Here is a 26953-nt window from a genome sequence, read left to right as displayed (position 1 = left end):
TGGGATCAAAACCAGGAATATGCACAGTGAACAGAAAGGGGCATGACACTAAGGGCCCAGATGAGAAAGGGGTTGCTGTAACTGTTCAGAGAGCCGGGTGGGGCCCTAGGCACAGCTCCACCAAGCTGGATCACTAGGATCCCCTGTCATCCAGTTGCTGAGATGTCAGTTCAGATGCCAGAAGGCCAGCAAGCCTCTCAGCACACTGCACAGGTATTGGTCAGACAGAGCTAATAAAAGACACTGGAAACAGGATAGATGGGAAAAGCTGGACAAAGTTGCTGCACAGTCGCTGTAAGGAGGTGCTTTCTTTCTGTAACCTACTCAAAGAAATTTGGTGCACCTAGTATTGAATTTGAAAAGTAAACAAACACCCCCCCCCCTCCAAACAAAACCAACATCCCCTCTTCATTTTAGAGTCTGTACACAATGCAGAGAAAGATATCAAAATATGAGCGTGATCTATGATGCATTTTTCCAATTAGACAAAGAATGTATTCTAAATCTGACAGACTGATCTAACCCTACCCTGCAGGTAGCAGGCAATACCTCTCTGTGCACAATAAACCATGTTGAGGAATCCAAATACATATTCAGCCTCACGTACTGCTTAAAGAATCCAAGCATACTTGTATGCTTTGTTTAACACATGTAGATGCTTACTGTGACTGTAGATTAAACAGAGCACAAATTATTGCCAGATCAAAAAAACACATTTCCACACAGTGGCCAGTCCTATACTGCCTTTTATAAAAATAGCTGCAGCACCCAGCAGGGTAGAGCTGGAGGTGTTAGAAGCACAGTCTGGAATTGTTACATGAGAAGACACCGAAGAAAGTTTATGAAGAAGTCCACCAAGGCATTTCTACTCTTACAAGTTTTGGAAAGTTGGAAATGGCTGGATAAACTGAAGAATTTTAACTACAAGTCTAACTTTTTCCCCTCCCCTCACAGTTTTAACATTGGCATTTAGGTTAAAATATTTGCTATTTGAGAGAAGTAACAAGTGATCACTACCAAGAACACATGTGCAGACTTGTGGATCTTGCAGGACTAACACATTCCTGAGACAGGTACGTTGTGGCTGAGGACAGCTTCTCAACAGCTTGATGTTCATATGATTAAGTTGAATATATAAGGCCTTAATAACTCTGATGTGCCGCAGGAGTTACTGGCTACTTCACTATGGAAACAGAAATGCAATTACCTTTTCTATCAGCAGTCCTTTTCCTAAATTTAGGCTTCAGATCAATTTCACTTACCACAAAGAACATTGGAACTCTTTCTGAACATAGATCTTTTCCACAAATGCCACAAATGCCGGCGTTCAGCAAAGCTGTCAAGCTTAGAAAACCAAGAAACCCAACATGGAGTTTTAAACATTTCAATAGTTACCAATTTATTTTTATAAAAAAAAAATGGTAGCAATGTAGAATACAGCAATATTTTTCTGGTTCCACACACGCAGGTTGTGAACATTCCAAGCAATGCGTACGTTTTGTAAAGAGACTAGACGAGAATTGACCAAAATGTTACTGAACACAGGAAGATTTTTAAAAAAGGCTAAAAATCAGGTATCGGTAGTGTCTTCTTAATATTGCTTTCCTTACTGAAGACTGAAAAAAACCCCACTTGACTTCACAGATAGGGGGAAAAAATGCGGGGAGGGGAAAGAGGGGGAAAAAAGGCTGCTACAACACTGCCATACCGTCAAAAAAAGAAAAAGAAATCATACTTCAATATTTGCATACTTGATAGCAGCATTCTCCCATCGAACCATATGAAACTACAGGAAGAAAACATCAAAGCAAAAAAAAAAAAAAGAAAGAAAAAAAAGAAAGAAAAAAAAAAAGAAAAAAGGAAAAAAAAAGAAAAAAGGCAGTTATCCATCAGTATTCAAAAACCTAGAATGAAGTCACTAAGTAGATGAACACTTACTGAGAATTACTCAATATCTACATTCTTAGCTGCTTCCAACTTTGTTCCAATAGAAACATGAAGCTGAGTGTCAGCTTTGTGTATTTTATTTTTGGCCTATTTGAGTTTTTCCAGTTCATAGTTCACTGCATGCTTGGAATAGAGAGGGTCATTATAAATCCTTCTACACAATGAACTTTACTAAGTAGACAGGTGAAAATAAAAGGTACTACTTGTAAACACACAAAAAAATACAAGCTTTTTTTGTTTCAAGTCAGCACTGGTTCCAGATAGATTATCTTCGGTATCTACCTCTTTCACCTCTGTCTCTGTCCCGGTCACAAATCCTCTCTCTTTCCCTTTCCCGATCCCGGCCTCTGTCCCGTTCTCTGTCTCTCCGATTATCTCGAGGCCGGTCGCGCTCCCGCTCTCGGTCCCTCTCCCGGGGCCGGCTTCTCCGGCCGCTGACAACGGCTTGTGTGCGGCGAAGGAAGTCGTCTACTCTCATGTCATAGTCGTGCTGTGATGAGAGGATAGCTCTGCTGTTTTCTTTCCCAGATCAGAAGTCCCTCCCTTATCCATAGGGCTGACCGTAACTCTTCAGAAAGCCCAGTATTTAAAAAAAGACAAACCCAACCAAACAAGTGTCCAGCATTCCATGTGCAGAATCTGGGGTTCAAATGCCAGACACCAGCAAGACTCCTGAAAGCTAAGGAGCCTTTCAAGTCAGCTAACAGAAATTTAACAATCTGCCCTGTTTTCTGATGTGCCTGTAAGAAGAGTTTAAACAAAATTCTGCTGATAAAGTGATTTGGTGTCCATGAGCACAAGCAAAGTTACAGGCATGTCCTTACTCAAACCAGGCTCAACATGAAAATGTTCAGAGATCGACAGACTGGAAGCCAATTTAAGCATACACTTCACTTTAGGAGTCTGAGAATTTTTCACTTCTACTTTGCCAGGGAGAGAAGGCTTTTTAAGTTTGCTGGAAGTGTATAGTCAATCTAAACAACTGATCTTTCCAAGGAACTCAGATGCATGCCATAAACATGCTGTTTATCACAGCCAACAAAGCTCAGGCTAGGCTACCCCTGGACCCCAGATTCCTACTCCAGCCTGCAGACTTGCATCCCCTCTATGTGGACACTTACTACTCGTTTGTCTCTGTATCTCGCTTCATGGGGTACAGGATGATGTCCTGAGTATGGAGGGTGAGCTTGAGGTGGAGGTGCATGGTGCTGATAGTAAGGGTGGTGTGGTGGTTGCTCCATACCTGGATACGGTGGCTACAAGAAAGTTAACAGGAAGTTTGTTGAAGCAAAGGAATGCACACAAGGAGTGCATCATTCAGATGGAAAACACAGCATCTAAATAAATCTGATCATAGCCTCCTAACTGAACAGCAGACTACTTTCCATTAGGCTGGCATGCTTTACCACCTCTTTACCATTGCTTGGAGAATGCAAGGTAAACACCCTCCCCACAGCCCAATATCCATTCCTTCCTTATATATCTACCTAAACGTAACACTGTACATAAAACTTCTGCTACTTTAATATGGTGGGTTTAGTTTTTTTTAAACCTTTGCTTATAGAATGTGACTTCTGCCCAAACCAGCGAGCTCTTATAGAAACAAGTCATATGCATTTCCTTATGAATATGTTTCTATTCTAAATTTAAAAAACTGACTTTGCAAAATCATTTGACAAAATGCTGGCAGATCTGTGTGGGTTTTTTTGGGTTTTTTTTTTTTTTTTTTGTTTTTTTTTGTTTTTTTTTTTTTTTTAACAAGACGTATTTTTGCTGACTTCTTCCATTTCTTCAATCCGTAAGATCTTCCTTTGCCATAGTACCAAAGCAGCTTTGCTTGCATTTTTGTTACAAAGAAAGTAAATAGAAGCACTGGATTCTAGGACATACTTGGACTGCATGCTGAAGAGGGGAGGAGAAAAAAAAAAAAAAGGGGGGGGGAGTTTCTGGAGGCTTACCCGTGTTTGAAAAACTCTTTTCCTCCCCATTTGACAACCCTGTTTACTTCCTTCAGTTGTAAAGAATTTTGTTTCAGCTGAGAAAAGTAAAAGGCTATAGGAGCATCTCTTCATCTGCCACTGCTTTTTGCTCATTGCCAGTACAAACAAGAGCAAAAAGACTCATTACAGTTATGCAAAATCAGGCCAGGCTTACTAAATATAACCAAAATAACCTCCCTATGACTACTTCTCCTGACATGAAGGCAAACCCACAACTTGTATGAGTGAACTATCTACACAGTTGTAGATATGTACACTCATGTATCTGCTCATCTGACTGGGAAAAAAAGTGCATTTCAGTGGAGGCTGTAATACAGGAAGACTGATTTTAATTATGTTGTGCCGCACATTTTGCTCATTTCTTGCATGCTTCATTGCCATAGCCAAAAGCAGCCACTGCACAATGCTAGAGCCCAGCAGCCCATTCCATGAGCCTCTTCAACAAGTTTGATGCACTTGCTGTTCGAGAGCCAATTACCATGAACATTTATCAGAATACAGCATGTGACCACACCCCTCCTGTCCAGGATAAAGGAGGGTGTTCTGCTATTTTCTCAGAGCTTACTAAGAATGCTAGACTATAGTTGAGAGTAAATTTCAAAATACATGCTATCAGTATTTTTCCCCTAAAATTTTTACACTGTTACAGCAAAGATACTTTTTAGGAAAAGCGAAGAGTTGAGAGCACACTGAATATGCCTGGTTCTGTTAGGGGGAAATAAAAAGCAGCTCTATGCTAAGGAGAAAAGTCAAATTCAAGAAGACACAAACCATTCCTTGCCATGGCGGTGGTGGCCCCATGTTGTGGAACTCCCTCACGTAATCATTGTAGGACTAAAATGAAAGACAGTAATATTAAAATTTGTGTTGAGTGTTCTTTGGAAGTGCAGAAAGCTGAATACAAAGGTCCTCAAAAATTTGCATGCAGCAACTTACCCCATTTAAAAATACATCTCGTCGAACTCCTGAAAATCGTCTGTTGGGAATAAAAATTTGTAGAACTAAATCCAACTTATCCAAGCAGACAAGTTACCAGGGCATAAAATGAATAACATGAACACACCTTACCTGTCTACTTCAGGATACCTGGGATCCTTTATATACCCTGTTCGAACATCAAGCAGTATTAATTCAATTCACCATCTCATCTTAACCATCTTTAAAATTATATTCATTAGAAAATGTCCTTTCATTTTGTGCTAGCTACAAAATTATGTCTACCTGCCATTACCCTCACTTTAAAAATAACTCTTGAAAACTTACAGCTTCTAACAGACAATGCAGACAATTACTCGTAATATACTGTAATAACAAAACAGTGACATAGATAAACCCGTAAGAAGTTGTACACAGTACCAACAAATATGCAAGAGGGAAACTGTGCAAATAAAGACTTGAAATTTAGTCAAATGAATTAGGAATGCACATGAGTTTGAAGAGTATTGTTTGCAGGAAGTTAACATGTGGCTGTTAACTACTTCTTAACTGTGTATTCAGTAGAATGGGATCATCTGGGCAACCCTTAAAGCTCATTTCCTCATATGGTTTGGATACAATGCCACACAGGAAATTACAAACAAACTAAAAAGTATCTGGAAATGCCCCACAGGGCAAAGAATTCTTACAGCTTCAGTAAATCCCTTTAAAGAGCTCAGCAGAATACCAGCCATGCTCACACTAAAATAAAATAGTGCTTCTGAGCTTCATTATTTTTAAAAAATCTTGTTCTGTTTTTTAAACAATGGCCTAGAAAGATGCAGAGCAGCAACAACACTTCTTGCATAAAGAATGCAGGCTTTAGAGACAAGCTGGGCAAATATTCATGTCTAAATTGCATATTCATAACAGGTTTAGAAATGTATGACTGAAATAGCAGAATGTGCTTTTCTAAGAGATGTGAAGCACAATTGAGTAGACTAAAGGTAACAATTTTTTAATAGCCGCTTTCTGAAGAAAAGAAAAATGCTGCAATACCACTGCAAACATTTCTTTCCAGGGAACAACAAATTTCCCTTCATCATTAGATCCTCTTGTACAATGCAGTGCAACATCCCCCTTCCTAACTCGTGTCAAGCTGGTAAAAAAAATGCTCTCTGAAAACATAACTGAATGTCTACCATCATCTCCACACAAAGGCTGCTAGTCAGGCAGTCTCAGCTAACATTCCCAGGTGGAAATTTCTCAAACATTTTCATTTGATGATTAGCATCTTGACAAGTAGGTCAGATCTATTCTTGTGCCCATATTAACACAGCACTTGTGAGGATCATTCACAACAATGTACACAATTCAAGGCTCTTGAAAAGGGCTCAGCCTAGGTTAACTCAGCTCTCAAACTAGTGAAACAGTGTCACTGACTTCTGCGAGGGTGGGTTAAAGCGGCAGGCAGCACTCTGAACAAGTCACATTTTTATATCCCAGTTATATCGGCATTTTATTTTTGAATTAACAAGGATATGCTAAAATAGAAAATACTTGTGAATTGGTGCACACAAATCTTCATAGTAAGATATTAACCTGGTCTTTGGTGAAACTCAGGGGGATAGTCAATCCTTGGTTTCTTTCTGCTGTTATGAATATCATAATCTTCTGGTCGACGCCTACACAAATTAGATATCAAAGATTAAACAAGGTTTCTTGGAGCATTTGTCACAGTAGAATAACTCACAGGAATAGTCTGAGCTGCCCAGGATATCAGTGTAATCATTCTCAACTCTATTTGCTTCAAAATATTCTACAGCTTTAAATCTGAACTGAAAGAATCAGAAATAGCTCAATTACATACACTCCACTGTTACTTTCTGTCTACAGGAATTCTGATAGTTAAGGGAGGAACTCTACCCATCTGTACCTTTATACCAAACAAAAGGGAACAAATTTGTCTAAACCAAACTCAAACTTAGGCATTAACATTACACTTTCCACATCACATTTTGAAACAAGCTATTGGACAACAAAAAATTTCACAGAACATTGCAGTCAGAGGATATGAAGACTACTGCATTTAATAACTATAGGGTAAAGAATTCTTTAAAAGATCTACTTCCGTAACATTTATAAATAAAACTCTGCATGCTTTGTGAAATTGCAACTTTAACTGTGGCTTTCCTAGTTGAATAGGCCAATTGTATTATTTCTAATAATTTCTGTTCTAAGAAATTTAGAACAGAAATTTATTAATGCACTGGTGCATTTTACAATTTAATAACACTCAAGCTTCCTAATAATTAAAATAATTAGGGCTCATTTCTATAGAAACATCTCTTTGACAGAAGAGATGTTAAGAACTCTGCTCCATCTTATAAAGTTACATTCCAGTTGCTGTTAGGCTCAAAAAAGAGCTGACAACTGGCTGCTTATTTTGCTCCAAGGAACATAAACATTACTGTACTGGGAGAGTCCAGTGCTAATGTAACAGTGTTTCTAAACACAAAGCAGCTACAAAACCATTCCCTTCCCACGCCCCTCCCCCCTCCCCAACAGTGTAATTCCTTATGACAAGACATTAACACTTTCTTAAATTGCTTAATTACTATGCAACTTGCTCGCTGAGTAACAAGCTTATATAGCTTTCACTTTTATAAATAGTGACTTCTCCCTCCCTTCCCCAACTTCAGTCTTTAAAGCCCACCATACCCAGTTACTAAGCTTTTTTAAATGGAAGCAGATTCTTTAGTATGAGCAAAAAGCCCAAAAACCAAAGCAGTTGCATCTACAGCAAATTCAAAGAAAATAAAAGCTGGTGTAAAGAATAAACATACCGCTTTCTTGTAGTTTTGAGAGTGCATTTACGACCGGTATAAAATATGATAGAAACAGTTCATATAGTAGTCCAACTACTGACTTTAAGCTGTAAGCCACACACATAAATGGAGGCCCTGGCAGGCTTGAGAAGGTGTGGTGGTGTTATATGTATAGTTTGCAGTCCATTGCAAAACCTTCACTTGTAAATACTTTATTGCACTGGAAACCTCTTAGCTTAACTCCAAAAGCCATCTTGGTGTTCAGTCCTTTAAAGCCAAAAATAGGGGGGCGCTGCCAGGTTTCCTCCTACCTACTCGTTACAGCGTCCTTTTTTTTTAAGCTCAAGGAAATGGGGACTCTTGCTGGGGCTCTGTACCTACCACAGGACGTTTCCACAAAAAGGAAACTTAACCAAATGTTTCAGCCCAAACCATACATCAGTCTGTATGCAAAGTGGCTACCACGGGGAAAAGGTGTTTGGCAGAAGGGCTAGAATCAGTTCTTTGCAAAGACTTCTCCAATTCTGTAACAAGTTATACCCCCTTTTTTCTGGAAAATGATGTTAAGTTCATATAGCAGTGATCAATAACCATGTCGATCCTCTAAAAATACTTTTAAGTCCACAGGTACTGCCAGCATCTGGAAAGGTTGTATATACAGACACAGCAACAGCCATTCTTTTTGGTTTGTTGCCGGGTCTCCAAGGGCCACTTGATCCCTTTTGGAATGAACCTACTGTTTTCAGAAGCTCAGCAAGATGTGTGAATTCAGTGGTTACATGTTAGAGAATATTTGGCAATAGGGTTAACACATCACGGTGACACAATTTGAAACAGTCCCAATAATGCTCCTCTTGAATAGCAAAATAACTTAAATATTTTATCCTCAAAATGAGGCGGCATCTTCTGCAAAATTCTAAGTGATCCTTATAAAAGTCCCATATTTGATAAGGCTTATCCAGAGACACACCTGAAAGAAAAGGCTTTTACAAGATATTAACACATTTTTGGCATATAAATATTTCCTCCTCTCCATCTAGCCTGCTCATAATCAAGCCAAGCTTACCTACGGCTAGCATTACACGTTGCATTAGCTCAATAAATGATCTAGTCTAAACTAGAGACAGAACTTTAAGAGCTTTTTTCTGCAAAAGCAAAGATCCCCATTTTCCTCTTGAAAAATGACAGACCGGGGAACCATGTGAAATCCTCAATGAAGCCACAAACTTGTCCATGCAGCTTGATTTGAGGATTTTCTCTCTTCTTTATCGCAGGGAAAGCTTTGACGAATCACATTCCTCCATCACGTTATTCTGACACATGTGCCTATTATCAGTCCAAAGAACGTTTCTAACCTTCCCACGTCCCGAACGGGGTCTCGACGGGATGGGCGTCCTCTTGATCGGGGCTGTGAGTGCATTCTTCTCTTGTGCCTCATTTTATGAATGACTTGATACAAGTCAATACTTTCATCAGGAGGGAAGAGAAGACAAAGTTGGGTTCCACATTCCGGCTCAATTTCCTAGAATTAGTTAGAAGTTCAGTAGTGGTTCATAAAACTGAAGAAATGAAACTCTCCCCAAATACACTGACAACAAACATAGAAGGAAAAAAAAAAAAAAGGACACTTCAAAGAGATTTCAGTATCACTAGAGACAGCAAAGTTCACTTACGTTACCTTTCACTCTTTAGGCACTACTTAGAATTTTCATAAAATAGTCCAACACTTTGGGTAACCATATCTTTCCATGAGACATACAGGCCACATCACTGTTTTGCTATAAAATCAGAGAACTGTTTTTCATCACAGAGAAAATGATCACCTATTGCAGAAAGAAAAGTGACACACGTAGGAAAAAAAAAAAAAATTCCATCCCAGCTTCACATATAAAGCCATGGCCTGAGGAAGTTAACTACTACCACTCAGTGTGAGCTCTTCATCATATGCTAGACAGATCCATGAAAATACGAACTCCATGTCTGACCGCAGTCAAAACAAGGAGTTTGTGTGTTCAGGGTTATTAGGAAAGGAACACAGAATAAAAAGTCACTGTACCACACTGGAAGTTCATGTTCCACACACATCTTAAATACTGGGTGAAATTGTGTCTCTGAATCTCAAAAAATAGGGGGACAATATAAATGGAAAAGCTTTCAAAGTAACTGAATGCGTGCAACAATTCCTACATGCAAGGACTGAGCAGGTCGGATCTCCCCAGCCTAGATTAAAAGAGAAATATGCAGCAAAAGGGGAACAAGATGGAGATAATGGGACTGTCAAGCACAAGTTGTCTGGAGGAGAAAGGGACAGACACCATCTTGCTGACTCTCTCTTCCAGTACAAGAACTTGGGCCATCAAATAAATCTAGCAACAGCCAGGTGCAAAACAATCCCAAAAAGTGCTTCTTCAGACTGGTGAGCGAAGGCCTGCAGGACACCTTCCCAAATGATATCCTAAAGGCAGAATTTCAGTGTACACATCCTCAGAAGACAGATCCATTCAGACTTGTGCAAATATAAATGGATAAATGACAACCACGTCAGGAAATAACCAGACTTGAAAAGCAGGGAGAGCAAGCATCACACCAGATGCTTTTGCAGAACATAACAGTACAGTAATTTCATGAAAAACGCCGAAACTCACATCCATACTGCAAGTCTATAGTGGACAAAACATTAAAAAAAACTATTTCCTTGACCATTTAGCAGAAGCTATGTTAACTGAAATCTTTTTTTTTTTTCATGTTCACACCAAACTAAAAACAAGACCAGAACTGTTGTTTTCCTCCTGCTACGCAACAAAGCAAACATATTTGTGGGCAAAACAATGCAGCATGGAATTAACATTTTCCATAGAGTGTGGAGATTACCTCCCTTACTTTGTCTTAAGAAAGCATAACTTACTATTTTACCCACAGCTTAGGTACATGATCCAGCAACATACCTGCACTCAGGTATGTCAGACAAGAAAAAGAGCCAGTCCCACTTAAAATTTGCTTAGCATATATTCTGTAATGGATGTCTATGCCTTAAGCAACACAGTATATACAAAAAAATGCAATGCAGAGCACAACTGGAAATACCAGAACATTTTCTTAAAACCTGATGTTATATGGTTTGCACACCATACACAGCAAGGCACATTACATTTCAAATTCAAAATATCATTCAGTTTTGAAGCAAACACTGTTTATCACAAAGACAACAACAGAACTGGCACTGTATTGTTTCCTTTTCCTTCTTCCACAATGGCATTAGAGAGCAGCAGAGTGCCTTTGCCACAGCACTCTACTGCAAATAACTGCTCTAAAAGCACTCCTAATCTCTTGCACATTCAAAGCTGGAAGCAAGCACTAGGGGATGTCAGTTACAGAAAAGAAGTAAGAATTAACAAACCTGTCCGTCGCGTCCAATCTTTACTGGCTTATGTTCGTTCCAAGGATTGGTCAGGTGAGCAGACTTAGTGAACGGCAATTCTCGCCTAAATATGCAAGTGGCACCATTTATAGCTTTGTCTCCATTTTTTATTAAGAAAATAATTTAAAATGTATACAGCATCATATTACATATAAAATGTTCCTGTTATTCTTTGTACTGTCAGGTCTTTGAACATATTCTTATGTTCTACATATTAGTAACTGAAGATTACACTTGGACTTATTCTAGTAGTAACTAATATATTCTGTACTATGACAGGCTCTCCTTTTAAAGAAAGTATTTTGCTCTTTGTGCAATATTGAGATTGTGCTTGTTCATCATTTCACCATCTAAATACACTGACCAGTCTCTACATGTGGTAGCTCTTGGCACCTACTGAAATAAATGCCTGAACACCGGCCTAACTATGAAACAAGAAGTGCTCTGAACTGGAGGTGGGAGTCAGTAGCTTCAAGAGGACCTTTCCAACACAGGTTTTTCTCTAATTCAAAGTCTCAGTTTTCCTATATTTCATCTTTCTGGCAGTCCACAGTATTGCACAAAGAGGCAACGTGTTTCACAAGACTGCTGTAACTTTCTTTCCTTAGTAGAGATTTAAAATCTTTTCTGTATAAGAACATACTCAGTTAAATCAACAAACATAATGGTCACAACCTATACATTATGCAACACTTGCACTATTTCATATGTCATTTTAGAACACTAGTATTTTCTTTTTTTTGTCAGATCAAGACAGATTTGTCCTTACATCATTTTTTTTTCTTTTTCATCCACAGTTGTCTATTCACGTGAGCAGTGAGGATAGATCTCTGGTTGAATCAATTTTCAGAAGGATACTGTTGGCACTCAAGTAACATGCAGAAATTATATTATAATGCCTTGTTACTAACAGCAACATAAATGCACAATTATTTACCTGCAAATCCAGTCAATTTTAAAGACACCTCCCAACATTTTTGCATTCATTCCTGCAGGCAGCACCCAATGTATAGGTGATCCTCCATGGTGGGATTCTGAAGATAATCTTGCAAACCCTAAAGGATTTTGTATGAATTGTAACAAAGTTACAACAGAAAGGCTGTTGCACATAAAACTCATTTTCACTCACTTTGATAACAGCTCATTTTTCCTTACCTTGGAATTTACCGCTCTCTCTTACAGAAAATATCAAAATAACACTTCTTGCTGATCTAAACGCAGCATTAAGCTTCTTTTCATTCACTGGAAGTGTTGACCATACTCCCTAAGACAGAAAAGCACCAACCCCATCACCAAAACATACGAGTTCATCTCAAATGTTTCAGCTAACATACAGATATATAACATAAATGAAGAAAACAAGACCAAAATAGTGTGAAGGAATAGAAGAAAAGAGAAAGAAAAAAGCATTGCTAAATTATTTGCCCTCAAGAAGTATTTAGTATTATGGCAAAATTTTTAAAACACTGGCTTTTAAATTTTTTTTGAACACTGAACATGCATTTTGACCATCTATAAGACTTCCACTGTAATTATAATGATGGGCAATCGACTTAAAAATAGTAAAGGTGGAAGTTTTCACATATGTTTCAAGTGACTTAGGGAATTTATGTATTATACACACACAGAAATTATGAAAAACTAACAACATATACAAGAAGGTGGGCAGGTAGACTTGAATATAGTATTACAGATTAGTTGAGGACAGTTTGCAGACATTAAAACTCTTTCTGTGAAATGCCGGCAACATGAAAGACACCAGAGTAACACTTTAAATTGGCAAGACAAATCACTTTTGTTTAGCCTTACACACCTACTACTGAGCAGTATCTTTTCTCTTTCACCAGCCCTTATGCAGCCACACACAATAAAACCCAACCAGTTTTAAGGTACCAACAGAGCTAAGATATAGAATAACAGTTTATTGAATTACTCCTCCATCCATCTTCTGGGCAAACAAGCTTCAGCCTCAGAATGGGATCTACATTCCAAAGTCAACGTTCCTTCCCTTGCGTTTTTTTAGTGAAGGAAAGTAGTCATGCCCTAGTCTGAACTCAGATCAACGCTTGTCTGATTCTGGTAATTCATTATAGCCACCAGAGAACTATTCGGGGTTTTTGCTAGCTTTCAGTCAGATTATTGGCTTTTGGCTGCCAGTAAAGCGCTGCTGTGTACTGAACAAAAGCACCACAAAAGCGAGTTTCATGGAAGTCCAATGTCAAAGAACCGATGCTTCTACACTGAGAGACAAAGCATCAACTCCAATAACTTCAGGAACAAGGATACTATTGCAGCTTCATATATCTTGGATGGAGCACAAAAAAGGATAGACTCCTTCACAGAGCCAAAGCAAACACCAGTCAGAATGGTGTTCACTGCCACCTTCAAACCTGGAAGGAGGGGTGCGAAACATGCCCAGGGCTTTGAGATTTGTTTAATCATTTTAATGCTATTTTCATCCTAATTTAAAAAACCTTCATTAAAAGAATCACCTAGTCTGTGTATATTGTGCAGCAGCAAATCAAGTACTTTCTCTATAACCTGTTTCAAAGAACACGTGCCAATACAAAACCACTGGAGTGGTGCAATGAGCACTTAGTGCAATTCCTCAACAGCTGAAATCCAGTGCTCTGGAATCCCTCCCAAAGAACTCACTTAATACCACCACTGCCAGGCATACATTTCCACACAAGCTTCTGAACGTTCTCAGAGTACAGCAATACGAACAGAGGTGCTGATGGAGGGGAGAAAAAAGCACCACAGCATTTCTGATGGAAGTTGGCTTAGGATGTTATCAAACAGACCCTAAAGCACACCCTTTTTAACCCTATTCCTGCCAAGATAAATGGCCAGTGGTCTGGGACCTTTTCTAGGTTACAGTGGAAGCAGAAGAACCGAGGCACAGTAACTTCTGTTGCTGCATCTACCAAGATCCAAGCGATAAAGAAAATAACACATCTAACCACATACTCTTTTTAACTAAGGTGGGTGTGTCTGAAAACAAAGGGATTCGTTTGAAGAAAATTCAACATACCTTTGCCTTAGCGAGCGACACGTTTTCATGGTTATTACTCTTGATGAGAAAGAATCTTGCATCTTGGAGAATGTATTTAAGTTTACTTGTTTGGTCTGAAAAGAAAACAAAGTATCAAATAAGCTAAACTGTAAAAACTTACCAAACATGTTGCTTTCAATACAGATAGTTGTTTACTTCCTTCACAGTACACGGTATCCCACCCATATCCTATCTGTGTGTCATCACAGTCAACTACCCAACTTTAAGTCAAAGCTGCAGAGCACAAAATGCCAGGGGAAACCAAACCAAAACTAAAACTTAGATATCCAAGTAAAGAAGAAAGTAAAATAAAATCAGCATGATTCAGTGATGTTCCGATATGCAGGACTTATTCCTTGCTTAAGGATCTTTGCAGAAATGATGGGTAACACTTGTAACAAGCACAGACTGTTCAATAGAGAATGGTGAATGCTGCTCCTCTTTGCAGTTTTAAGCACTGCCTTTTTTAATTTGCTGCTTCTGCAAAGAGCAAAGTGACTGAACTTTTTGCATATCGCTCTCAAAACATGCAAGAGTAGCTCAAGAGTCAATTATCATGCTCAGAACAATGACGTGCTCAAACTGACTTATATCAGAACATCACTACTTACAGGTAATTTAATCAACAGAGACAATGGCTTGCTATGGGGCATGCATTAAAAATTCAAATTTAAATGATACCTTTTTGGACAGCACGAACGGAAGATGATAATTTCTCATGCTTCTTTTCTGAACCTGTGTTTAGCCAAAGTACATTTGTTCAGATTGAGCCTTAATAGAGATAATATACAATTTCTACAGCCTTGTCCCATACAATTTTCATTCATGACAAATTATGCTTTCTGGCGCGCACCCACACACACAAAAAAAAACTATTCAATGTGCACGAGTGTTTCATTTTGGTTTTTTTTTGGTTTTGGTTTTGGGTTGTTTGATTTGGGTTTGTCTTTTTAAAATAATATTTGAACAATTTCTTACTCAGAAAACTAGTCACTGAATCATCATCTTCCAAGTTTAAAAAAAAAAAAAGTGAAATTTCCACTTAAGCAACAGAATAGCATTAAAGTAACAAGAAAGCCTACTTCCCCCCCAAAGGTATCCACACACAACATGCCAGAAGTCAATTATAAATTATACAAAGCTACATACCCCATAAATCTCTACAGCCAGTTACATTTATTTTAGATTACACATTAAGATTTGATGCAAGTCACAATGATAAGCAATAAAAGGGAAGAATACCTGCATATGATTCTGATGCAGAACTTCCACTTCTGTCAAAAACAATTGGAGAGATACCCCTAGCTCTCTTCCTCTCCTTCTTTTTCTCATCTAAAATAAATGATAAAAAATAAAAGCCAGATTTTAAACACAGGCAAAATTGAGATTAAAAAGTAATGAGACAGGAAAATAGCATCAGTAGAAGTGAAGTTACCATTTGGCTTGCACATTAAAATTGTGGTTGTTGCCACAAAACTATCATGCACAAAAGAAGCAAATGCTAGCTACTCAAGCTTTTCATTCACAAAAGGAAGATGAATGGCACAAATCTAATAAATCTGTGCAATGTTTAGAGACAGAACTTATTATTGTTATGTGTTTAGTCAGAGTGGGTTAGCACTTTTTTCCAGCCTTCACCCAAATGTGCAACATCTAGCACAAACTGTAGCGATAGTGATATGAGCTCATTTGCTTAGAGCTTAAAAAATGGTATGAGACAGGAAAATACTGCGCCACACAGGCATTTCCACTCTTAAGAAAGTGTTTTGTTATACCACAGAGATTTTAGAACAGTTACTACAGCTTCACTTGTCTTTAGGTTACACCTTGCTGTCTCTAATTCCAAACAGCAGAGCTGAGCTAAAAAAAGGCAGCACATTAAGCAGGATGACCACCTATGGAGACTTCAGACAAGGAAGATACACAATAGAAACCTTAACAGGATTTGCAAGCTGCTTTCCTAGAAAAAACAAACAACAGACAGCCAAACCCAAAAGTATTTACGTCATTAGCACTTCACATCTGTAAGTTAGGACCAGCTACAATATACAAATACAACACTTTCTAGTTTCTGCTTAAAACATTTCTTTCACTCTAAATTTGCCCTAATAGCTAATAATTTCAACTCAGGTTTAGATTTCTCATGATGAACACAGCCACTATTTAAGATTCAGCTATTCTTCCCCAGGAATATTGTGGTTTTACCACACAAGTCTACCTGGTCACTCATCTTAGATGGATGCCAAACAACTCAACATTAAATCAAAATGAATTGTGTGGAAAACTAAGTCATTAGATACCCAAGAAAACACTAATTTTAGTGTTTCAAAGCATTGAACGGCAATGCCAAAGCAGTCAAGAACACAGTGAATCCTCAACACAGTAATCTGGATATTCACAATTTTGTTTTACTACTATCCAGTACTTTTTTTCCTTGTCTAAGGCATTTCATAATTAACATCTTCCTGACTTCTGTTACCACAGATTACTTTTGACATGGTCAGGAAGTGTTTATTTTTAAAATTAAGCCAAACTTTCAGTGGCAAGGTATTTTACATCAGCATGCTGCCTACCTGATGCCTCTGAACCAGACCCAGATCTGACTGACCCATCTGTGAAAGAGGCAGATTCAGAATCCGAATCGCTGGCTTCACTCCGTGTGTCATAGTCATTTCCTTCCTTCTGATCCCTCTCATCCTGTTCATAGTCTTCTTCATCTTCCTCCCCATCTTCTTCTACCTCTTCATCCTCCTCCCCTTCATCATCTTCCTCTTCTTCCATTCCTTCCTCCTCATTCTCCGTGTTGCCTTGTTCAGAGGAACCACTACTGCCAGTCTCGTGATCTGAACAATATTCCTCAGAGTTCACCTCTTCTTTAGAAGAATGGCTAGATCTGCTTGGTCTTCTATCCACATCATGCCTGATTCTCTGATGTTTAAAGAAAAAGTGAATCAGCAGTCATATAACATTGTCAGGATGCACACACAGTTCTAAGAGAATGTGCCTTACAAAAGTCTCATAAAATTGCTTTATTTATAAGGCAGCAAGAATACTTAATACCTCTGAACCATCCGGTGTAGAAGACTTTGCCCTTCTGTCACTATCCCTCTTCCTCAGGTAAGATTTTTCTGGTTGTCCTTTATAAGGGTCCCTGGAACTGCTTGACATTCGCATCTTTCGATCCCCATCTGGGCGCTTGTTCCTGTCAGATCTCTGATACTCCTCAGTCTTGTATTCTGCCACCAGCTTTCCTTTCGTACTCACTATCCTCTTGTTATTGCTAACTGATGAACTGGGAGGCTTGGGTATCATCTGCCTCGAGGAATGCACAGAAGGTTTTTGCCTCTTGCTTTCAGCATTTTCCATCCTGTCAGTTTTTCTTTTTGATCCTTAAATACAAAGAAATATCAAGTTCGGTGTTACTTCTGATAGCAAAACAAAAGTATCAAAACTGTACAGAGGATCCTACTTCCTCTGTTTTAGGTAATTTCCCTGCTGCAGTCACAGAGAGCGTCTGCCAGTTGTAGGCTTTGCAGCAACACTCAAAACTGCTTCTTAGGAACAGGTCACGTTCTAAAACATGTACTTTACGTCACAAGAGGTACATATTTCTTAGATTTTATACATGGAAATCCTAAATCAAATGCTTATGGGCTTGGCCTAAAGCTGGAATCAGACTTTGCAACCCCTTTGCTCCACTTCAACTTAATTGAGCCAAAAATGACAGTCTTTTTCTACCACCAAATGAATTCAGAACAAGTCAGACTCAGCAATTGCTCCTGAGACAAAAAGAAATGGATTTGACTGTTTGCTTGGAGGGTCAGGTGAAAAAACACATGTCCATGAAATAAAGACTTTTGGAACTCATTCACTCTTTGAACCAAGACATAAAATCCACTGCTTCAAAGACTAACTGTAAAAAGACACACATTTTTTACCACTTATGTTCCTGCAGGAGACCCACTACCAAAATCACATACCCTTTTTCTCACTTTTATCTTGCTCACTGTCGGGGTTATACAACTCATCATCCTGGTCAGGAGCATCAGTCAAAATGTCATCCAGAACATTCAGCTCACCATCTGAAAATACACAAAAGAAGTCAAAACCAACCATAAACAATCTGGATATGTAAATTACAGAACTAGTATTTACAAACCAAAACATTTCCTTCAGGGCTACAGATTTGCAGCAAAGCAAAAACTGACATCTTCTTGATTTATTTCCACGCTTTCATTTGCAAGGATCAAGCAGAGCAAATAAAAGAATTACGGTATGTCACAAGATGCATTTAGACCTCCAACAAGGTCCAAGTTAGCTCCTCACAAAAGTTTGCAGGAAAGCTGACCTACAAATGAAAGCTGAACATAAAAGCTGTATAAAATTTTAGAAAAAGGGAGACCAGGAAATAGTTTGAGTGCAATTAGCAAAGAGGAGGGACTCTTATCCCTGCAAAGTTCTGAAACTTGCATGTTGAATTATCTCTCTTCCACTATTTTTGTTGTCACTGCTGTGTTAGAAGGGCGAGCTTTGTCGTGCACTTACAAATAGAAAAAACACAATGGGGAAAGCAGTACTTACTTGCTGCCTCATTAACTGAGCTGTTCTGAAAAAGCACCCCACAACTTGATTAAAAGTGCAAGTGTTAAAGAAAATTCATGCCAAAACCAGTAAATGACCACACCTGCTCACAAAACTTAAAATCTGTCACCATTTCTGGCTGTTTCACTTTGCCTGAAACTGAAGTGGATATACGGTGATTCTATTAGAAGAGAGAGTCACAAGCTTTAGGGTAGCAGATCTATATTCCAAACATTTTAAAAAGTAAGAGTGAACTAGGCCTAAGCATGCAAAGGGAAAAATAAAAAAAAGGTATTCATTTTGGAATCTCTCCAAAATTCTTAGTTCTTTCCACTTTGCGATTGATTGCATTTTCTGTGCTCAGGAAAAAAGAACCAGAGCAAATTCCAAGGATTCAGCTAGTTTACAATATCTGCAGCAGATGCAGGTAAGGACTCCTGTACTGCATGAAACTGGAGTAATGCAGCAAATTAACTCCTCCAGAGCTTGGCTATCCTCAAAATATTGAGCTGAGCTACAAAAGAAAAAACCCCAAACATAATCCACATTATTTATATTAAAAAAAAAATTAGTATTATAATTGTCTTTCTGCTATACACTTCCAAATCTGAAGTCAGCATGTGCACTAACTTTCCTGCTGGCACTTCACATTTTCAGTGGTAGGGGAATGCAGAAGTGAACCCTGGACTGCTCAGTTGGTGTCTCTAGGACCACATCAATGCAAAGGAAATGGTGCAGAGAGAAGTGGATCAAACCTTTCCCTGGCATTTCACAGTTAGCAGGCATTTAAATGCAACACAAACGTGTATCACAATGCTCTTGGGAATAGAGAGAAAAATCTCCTTTCATTTGTAGACACCTATACATCCACAGCAAATACTCTTGCTGTGACTGATAAATATATGCGAGTCAGATTCATGGCTGTGCAACTGCCAAACATGGGATGCAATTTCCTGGCTTGCATTTGCTTGCCCACAGGAAGCTTGGCAAGTCTAGAGCACAAGGTCTTTTTACTGGACACTAATAAAATAGAAGTGCACTAAATCCCTTCCAGGTTAGATGGGCCTCATTTGCAGCTGGAACCTTAAAATGAATGCAAGAGACAGGAGCAGGACGAGTTACCCCATCCCATCCTATAGGCACATCGACCTGATTTGTTTAGAAACACATTTCCAGATTTATTTAGCAGCCTGCTTCCCGTCTCTCACTTGCACTGGATACACTGCTTGGCTGCCTAGCACAAGATGATTCCTCTCACTGAACTGCCACTGTCAGTGTTCAACCTAAAGAGTTAAATTATCTCAGAGAGGTATCAGGAAAAAACAAAAAAGCAGGAACAGAAAAATGGCAGAAGACACGTACTTTATAGTCCACCACCACTGAAAAGGGAGGGACCAAGTGAGTTTTTTCTGTGACAGATACTCCCAACTGGGCTTTCCTGACTTGGCTTTTGTGGGTCCTTCCATGAACAAATTTAACTCACCCAAAATAGCAGGAAGGTAGCCTGGGAGGCCATTTCCTCTGCTGACCAGAGCGTTAGAACTACTTGGAGGGTCAAAGCAAAAATCTGAGTTGGCACACAAAAGAAATAAGACTGTGATTTCAAACCAAACAGGCCTGCAAGCCTTATTTCTGTGGTGTTTTTTTGGTTTTTTTTTTTTTTTTTAAGTGGTAAAACAGCATTTCTCTTCCAATGGAAGCACTTACAGCAGAAATCAGTTCAGCTGAAAATGTACATCAACACCTGCTATTCAGTCAAAATAACCCCTTTCATATGATAAACAACAAAAAACTAATTAAAGTAAAAATTTAACTTGACCACTGGCAGTGACTAAGAAACACAAAGAAATAAAATTCAAGCCCAAAGGGATAAATAATTATATGAATTGAAATTTATAGATGACAAGAGCAAACATTTCAAATTCACAGCTCATCCACAGTGAGGAACAGATCTGTTTCAACACACTCTGATCATATCCTAGTCCACCAGTCTTACAATAATACCATTAAGGATCAAGCACCACTAATAATTTAATTTATCAATTCTAACAAAATCTACTGGGAATTTTCCATGTCATATAGTTCCACAACAAATATTAGACAGTTAACCTTTACCACTCTCAGACAGCTATTCTGTGGACACATATCCTGCAAAAGGCTTTACACGAAGCCGACTTCTCCACAGAAATCCAAGCGAACGCAATCCAAGCCACAATATCCTAGTGATACTTTGCCCTTTTTATAAATCCGCAGCTGTCTGCGCTAACCACCAAACAGCAATCTGCTACACCTAACTTTGGGTTTACTTCCTAAAGAGGTTATTTTGTGAGGACTGATTAATATAATCTCACAGATAACATACAGATCACTTCAGCTTCCGTGAATAGCGGTAGTTAGTTATAAGAGCTGTGATTCTATTATTCGACACTAATTACACCCCAGATTATTATTATTCCTGAGTTATGCCTCTGAAATCGTCCGATTCCTCTAACTCAAATTTATGTACCCACAGTGCCCAGAAATCACAGCTGACTGCAAAAAGTCGAGCAACAATCGCCAAAATAAGATTCCAACAGTAGTTTCTGCTTACTAAAGTAATTACATCCCACCAGAAAAAATCGTGCAAAAAGCCCCCAAATCAAAACGGCCTAGCGATCCAAGCAGAAACAAAAAGCCGCAATAAAAACAGCAAATACTTTCTGCAAAAAGACAACCTGCGGTAACTCCCTGCGGATAACGTAAAACTTACGGCCCACGAACTTCTCCCTCTTCCCGCTGCTCGAGTCACCTTGCCCCGAGCCCTCTACCGCCGGGACGCCAAGGTATGAGGGGCCCTACGACCTCCTCCTGCTCCCCAACAAAACACACGGAGCGCTTCCGCAAAAAAATCATCCTTGAAGGGTCACTCCTGACCCCGCCGCCCCTCCGCTCCCCTGGAGGAGACGTTCGTCTCCCGGGCTGAAGGCCCAGCACCAGCTTCCAAGGTGGCCCTGGGGAAGGCTCAGGCGGGGGCCAAATCCCCGCCTGCGGCTTCCCCCCTCCCCGGGGCCTAAGGCTTGCCCCTCTTTCTATCGCCACGTACCCTTCTCCTCCCGGCTATCCGTCGCCATCCCGCCGCCGCGACGAGCGCCTAAGATGGAGGCTCCCTCTTCCTGCACGTAGCGCTTCCCTCTTCCCACAGGGCGCCGCTTTGTTTACGCTGCTCGCGTCAGAGCGCGCCGCGGGCGGGCGGGGGCGCCGCATGCGCCGCGCGGGGCGCTGAGGGCGCGGCCGCCATGTCAGTCCCTGGCGGAGCGCCGGGCTGCGCGGCCCTGGCTGGGCGAAGAGCCGTAGGGAGGGGAAGGAGGAGGTTTCTCTGCTCCCGGGAATGCGGAAAGCTCGCGTTTCTCGGCGTCGCCGTGCTGTTGTGACAGCTGTGGTGGAGCCCTTTCTGAGAGTCTTCAGTGGGGCAAAATTAACAGTGCTTGCTTAACCTCTGGTGTTTGGTGTTGCCGTTCCATGGCTTTCTTTTGGTCTTTTACCTTCCCCCCCCCCCCCCCCCCCCTCTTCCTTCTTATTGTTTTTTTTTCTTTCTACTGGCAATCAGGCCAGTTCAGAGGAGGGTTACCAAGCTGATGAGGAGGCTGGAGCACCTCTCCTATGAGGAAAGGCCGAAAGAATCGGGTTGCTCAGCCTAGAGAAGACTTTAGGGTGACCTAATTGTAGTCTTGCAGTCCTTGAACGGAGTCTACAAGAAAGATGGTGAGAGGCTTCTTACAAGGATGTGTAGTGTGAGGACAAGGGTGAATGGCTTCAGAATGAAAGAGTAGGTAGATAATATATCAAGAATAATTTTTTTATGGTGAGAATGGTGAGGGTCTGGCACAGGCTGGCCAGAGAAGCTGTGTGTGTCCCATCCCTGGAAGCATTCAAGTGCAGGTTAGATGGAGCCCTGAGCAAGCTGATCTGGTGGCTGGTATCCCTGACCGTGGTAGACGGGTTGGAACTGGATGACCTGTAAGGTTATTTCCAACCCAAACTATTCTGTGATTACGTGAAATATCAAACAAGTGTGCTTTATCCATCCACATTTTTTTTCCAAAAACAGTTTAGAGCATCATTTTTTTTTTCCTACAGTAAAAAAAAAAAAAAAAAAATTCAATGTACGTGAGAAGTTTACCACCTCATCTTAGTTGCCCTTTCAGGCAGCTTATGAAGAAGCTTGGGCACTAAATTACATTTGCTAGTTTAGCAGATCAGCCCACAGCATGGGGTTAGGAAAAGCAGTTTCTTCTTGACTAACCTGATCTTCTTCTATGACCAGGTAACCTGCCTATTGGATGAAAGAAAGGCTGTGGATTTGTCTACATGGACTTCAGTAAAGCCTTTGGTGCTGTGTCCCACAGCATTATCATGGAGAAGCTGGGAGCACATGGCTCACCCAAAAGAACAGGAGGCTCAGGGGAGACCTTGTTGCCCCCTACAACTAGATGAAAGAAGGTTGTTGTGCAATGGGTGTTGGCCCGTTCTCCAGGCAGGTATGAGCAGAATGAGAGGAAATGGCCTCATGCTGTGCCAGGGGAAATTCAGGATGGATATTGGAAAGAATTTTTTTCACAGGAAGGTTAGTTAAGCCTTGGAATGGGCTGCCTAGGGAAGTGGTACAGTTACTATTCCTCGAGGCATTCAAAAAAATAACTGGACATGACACTTACTGCTACAGTGTCGCTGACATGGTAGTAATTGGTCAAAGGAGGGCGAAGTCTTTTTCAACCTTAGTGAATTCATGATTCTATGATTAGGGCTGTGTGTAATTTGCAATTATAAAGTAAAGCTTGTTTTGTCCACTATGGTAATTTATATGTTTATATCTTATCAGCTGATATGCTACTGTTACAAAAGCTCTATCTGCTTTGCTTTTTTTTTTTTTTTTTTTTTTTTTTTGTCTTCTTCTTTAACTGGAGTACAGGCATAGCAAGGCGAGTGATGCTGTAGACTATGGGATAACCTGTGTTTTAAGGGTGCAGGTATTCACCAGAGTAGCTTGATAGGTGCAGCTTGTCAACTAATAGCCTTGAATTCCTCTCCCCCCAAAACAACGCAGTTCCAGAGACCTTCACACCTGACATTCAGTGTGTTTGCCTGTGGTCCCAGAGTGTACAGGTTGTGTCTGATCAGCACAGCAGCTGTTGGCTAGCTTAAGGGAGCACGTTTCCTTTCCACTGAGGGGGGCTGGAGTGCAAAAGGCATTCTTTAGCACTGCTTGGTGTTGTCTGTCTCATTTGAAAGCTGTGCAAGCAAAGTCTGAACAGAGGATGAAAGCATGCCCTGAAGAATGGAAGCATTTCTGCAGAGAGATGATGAAAGATGGAATTATGTGATGAGGTGAAAATTATGAGGTGATTGCCAAGTTTTACAGAACTAAATAAAGGTACCTATTCTTCAACTTTGTATTGGCTTCTTGATTTGATAAAAGGTGATTACTACTGTAGTGCTACAACTTGAACTCTTTCAGCATTTTCCCGTTTATCTGTTCTCTGGAGTGTTAAATAGGCAGGACTTGACACTAGTGGTTTTACTGGCACTTAACTTCTGATTCTGTAGCCAGACACTGAAACAATTCTTGTGTGTCTGTTCTGATCACATTAACCATCACTTGGGTAAGGTGCTTGTGAAATGACCTTTCAGTGTCTGTTATGCACACGGCAAGTTTATTTAACATGTGTTATTTATAAGCAATATCTGCATTTTCTAATTTTACTAGAAATTACTGTGTGGTGTTAACTTCCTCTTCTGTTACCTATGGAAAAAAGGTCTGTTTGCATATAATGCACTAGATGGTGCTGTCAGCACGGGTTAAATGGAAGGGCACTTCCGTGGGGCTGCTGCTGCTGTCAGGTTTTGTACTTCTCTTTGAATCTGCAGGTGCACCAAGACAGCTTTGAAGAATACTGTACTTTAAAGGCCATCGTGGACCTTTTGGTGGGTTTCACGCCTTTCACATGGGATAACGTTCAAATATTGGAAGCATGAGTCCAGCACCTTTACTGTAGTATGTTGTTAATGGGGGTGGGTGAGTGAGCATAGCTGCTGATGCTTTTTAAAAGGATATAATGGCTCTTGTATAAACTAAACTATCTCCAGAGGTCCCTTTCAGCCTTAACTATTTGCTCATTTTTTTATTGATGGGCTCTTGTTCAAGAATTACAGGGTAAGAAAGACTCCTTAGTGCAGCAAGCTGTGGTTTCCTGTGTAATTACAATATAGCAAATAGCTGTGGAAGGGAGGGAAAAATGGTCCCAAACTTGGTAGTAAGTTCCCTTTTAGATCTTGCTGTGTCAGAGATTTGATACATAGAGTTATTTGAAGGGGCAGCTAATTGCTTTGCCCAAACCTGTTTTAAAAGAATCTTGAAGAATTCCCTCAGTGTCTGCCAAATGACTTTCAAAACCAGATCACTACAGCTGCTTGGAAATTCTCCCTTTGAAATGGTCTTTATAACATCTTAGTATTAGCCAATTTGTCCTTTTTTGTGCAAGTGGCTGCTAATGGACATTCTCTGAAGACTGACTGCTAAGATGGGCCACTACTGAGAAGTGACTAGAGTAACTGAGAATATCTGTGTTCCACATAGGAGACAAACTTGGGGTACCTTTTATGTCCAGGCATTTTGCTATCTATCAGAGGGCTGAGTGGGAATGGTTGCTGACTGCTTGGGGTGTATTTTTGGAGCTTATTTTTTCATAGGCCTGTTGCAGTCTGTACAACTTAGAACTGTGGAGAACCAAGGTGAGGTGGGACCATCGCTTTTGTAAAGTAGATCGGTATGTCTAAAATTAAAATGCATATGTCCACGGGTTTGGAATTTGTGTTCCAGATCAGAGGATAAGCCTTGTTACTGCTCCTGCTCTTATCAAAAGGCAGACTTTTGTGATGCGGGTTAGCAGGGAGCCATCCATGTAGCTGCAGCCTGGTATTTAAGTCTCTACTGATACACCCATACATTTCACTAGTGTTATGGTTTGTGTGATTCCCATGAAGCCTGATACCTTCCAGAATGTATGGGCACTAATGCTTGTCATCTGCCTATAACCCCAAGACAGTAAGGTGCAGGTTATCATAAAAATTCCCTCTGCAAGTCTTTTATTCATTTATGCCTAAAAGCCTTTCAAAAGCCACCCTGTGATGCCTGCAAGTCTTTTGGCTATGTCAGCCCATGGAGGATGTTTACAGCTAAAAGAAAGTTTTCATCTTTCAAGAAAGCTTCAGAGAGTTCTGATAAACACTTGTTGGTGTAGATATTCATGATGTATTATTTGATTTAATTCTTGATTTACATTTGAAGTAAGCTGCTGGTGAAGAATAACTTCTGTATGCTTCTTGTTCCTGTGCCTTGGTGCACTGGCAGCTTCCTGTTTACAAGGTAACTGCTGTATGCTGGACTGAGTGTGTGTCAAGGTCACGTACTTCAGGCCAAGGAGTTTATTGGATAACAGAGTAACTGCTGTGTAAACAGGAAACTCCCAATAAGGATTACTCAAAAAATTATTTTTAATTAGCAAGTTAATAAGTTGGAGGGGGGAGGGGGAAAAGGGAAACTTAAGTTCTTGGAAGCAAGCAAGATTTTTCCCTGTCTCCCACAAGATATGGGTTTGACTGCTTTTCCCATTGTTTTTCCTGTTTGTATTTGTTGCCTGTTTTTTTCCCTGGTCAGGCTTCTTCCTCCTCCCCCTCTCCCCTCAGGTGGTGTGATAGTGTTAAGGATGATATCTGTTTGTTTTCACTGGGTTTCAAGGAGGGTGAGCATTTTATGAATACATAAATAAAACATGAGAAATGCTTTTGGAAGTGCGTGTCGTGAGACTGACCCTGGAGAGCTGAGTAGTCACTTCAGTGACAAGCATGTTAGGACAAAGCTGAGTTCGTTGAATGGTCCCATTGATTTTCGTTTTGTGGGAAGACCTGAAGAATCTGCATTTCATAATCATCACGGCAATTTTCCCTTCTTTGAGCACTTCTGCTTTAGAGAGAAGACAGTTTCTGTCCTTTGCCTTTTCAAGTCCTGTGAAATAAGATTAAATGATGATACAGCAGAAATGGTCTGTGTTTCTGCTGCAGGTTATGGTGACCTTCTCTTCTCCTTGCTTTCAGTTGTGCTGCCTCTAGTTCTCATAGTTATCACTGACCAGATTTAAATTGCTTGTCTGAAATAAAAATTTTGTTTTTCTTT

General features: G+C 40.0%; 1 protein-coding gene across 4 annotated transcripts; it reads right to left on the bottom strand.

The window, feature by feature from the left end:
- Nucleotides 1-1368: 1368 nt before the first annotated feature.
- YTHDC1 (YTH N6-methyladenosine RNA binding protein C1) lies at nucleotides 1369-21965 on the bottom strand. Of its 4 annotated transcripts, XM_066317763.1 has the most exons (18): nucleotides 21827-21965; nucleotides 18144-18245; nucleotides 17224-17552; nucleotides 16737-17091; nucleotides 15406-15495; nucleotides 14845-14898; nucleotides 14143-14237; nucleotides 12264-12372; nucleotides 12046-12163; nucleotides 11088-11172; nucleotides 9046-9212; nucleotides 6465-6547; nucleotides 5016-5052; nucleotides 4884-4923; nucleotides 4719-4781; nucleotides 3069-3203; nucleotides 2230-2437; nucleotides 1369-1786 (listed from the first exon to the last, which is right to left on the bottom strand). In XM_066317763.1, the coding sequence occupies exons 1-18, from the start codon at nucleotides 21852-21854 to the stop codon at nucleotides 1737-1739; spliced, it is 2148 nt and encodes a 715-aa protein (XP_066173860.1). In that variant the 5' UTR covers nucleotides 21855-21965; the 3' UTR covers nucleotides 1369-1736. The 4 variants fall into 4 exon arrangements, with proteins under 4 accessions (XP_066173860.1, XP_066173861.1, XP_066173863.1 ...); XM_066317764.1 differs by having other exon boundaries at nucleotides 1369-2437; XM_066317766.1 differs by lacking the exon at nucleotides 14845-14898.
- Nucleotides 21966-26953: the final 4988 nt, after the last annotated feature.

The sequence above is a fragment of the Sylvia atricapilla genome, chromosome 4, assembly GCF_009819655.1.
Source record: "Sylvia atricapilla isolate bSylAtr1 chromosome 4, bSylAtr1.pri, whole genome shotgun sequence".
Taxonomy (NCBI): Eukaryota; Metazoa; Chordata; class Aves; order Passeriformes; family Sylviidae; genus Sylvia; species Sylvia atricapilla.
This window is presented reverse-complemented; position numbering and strand designations above follow the sequence as displayed.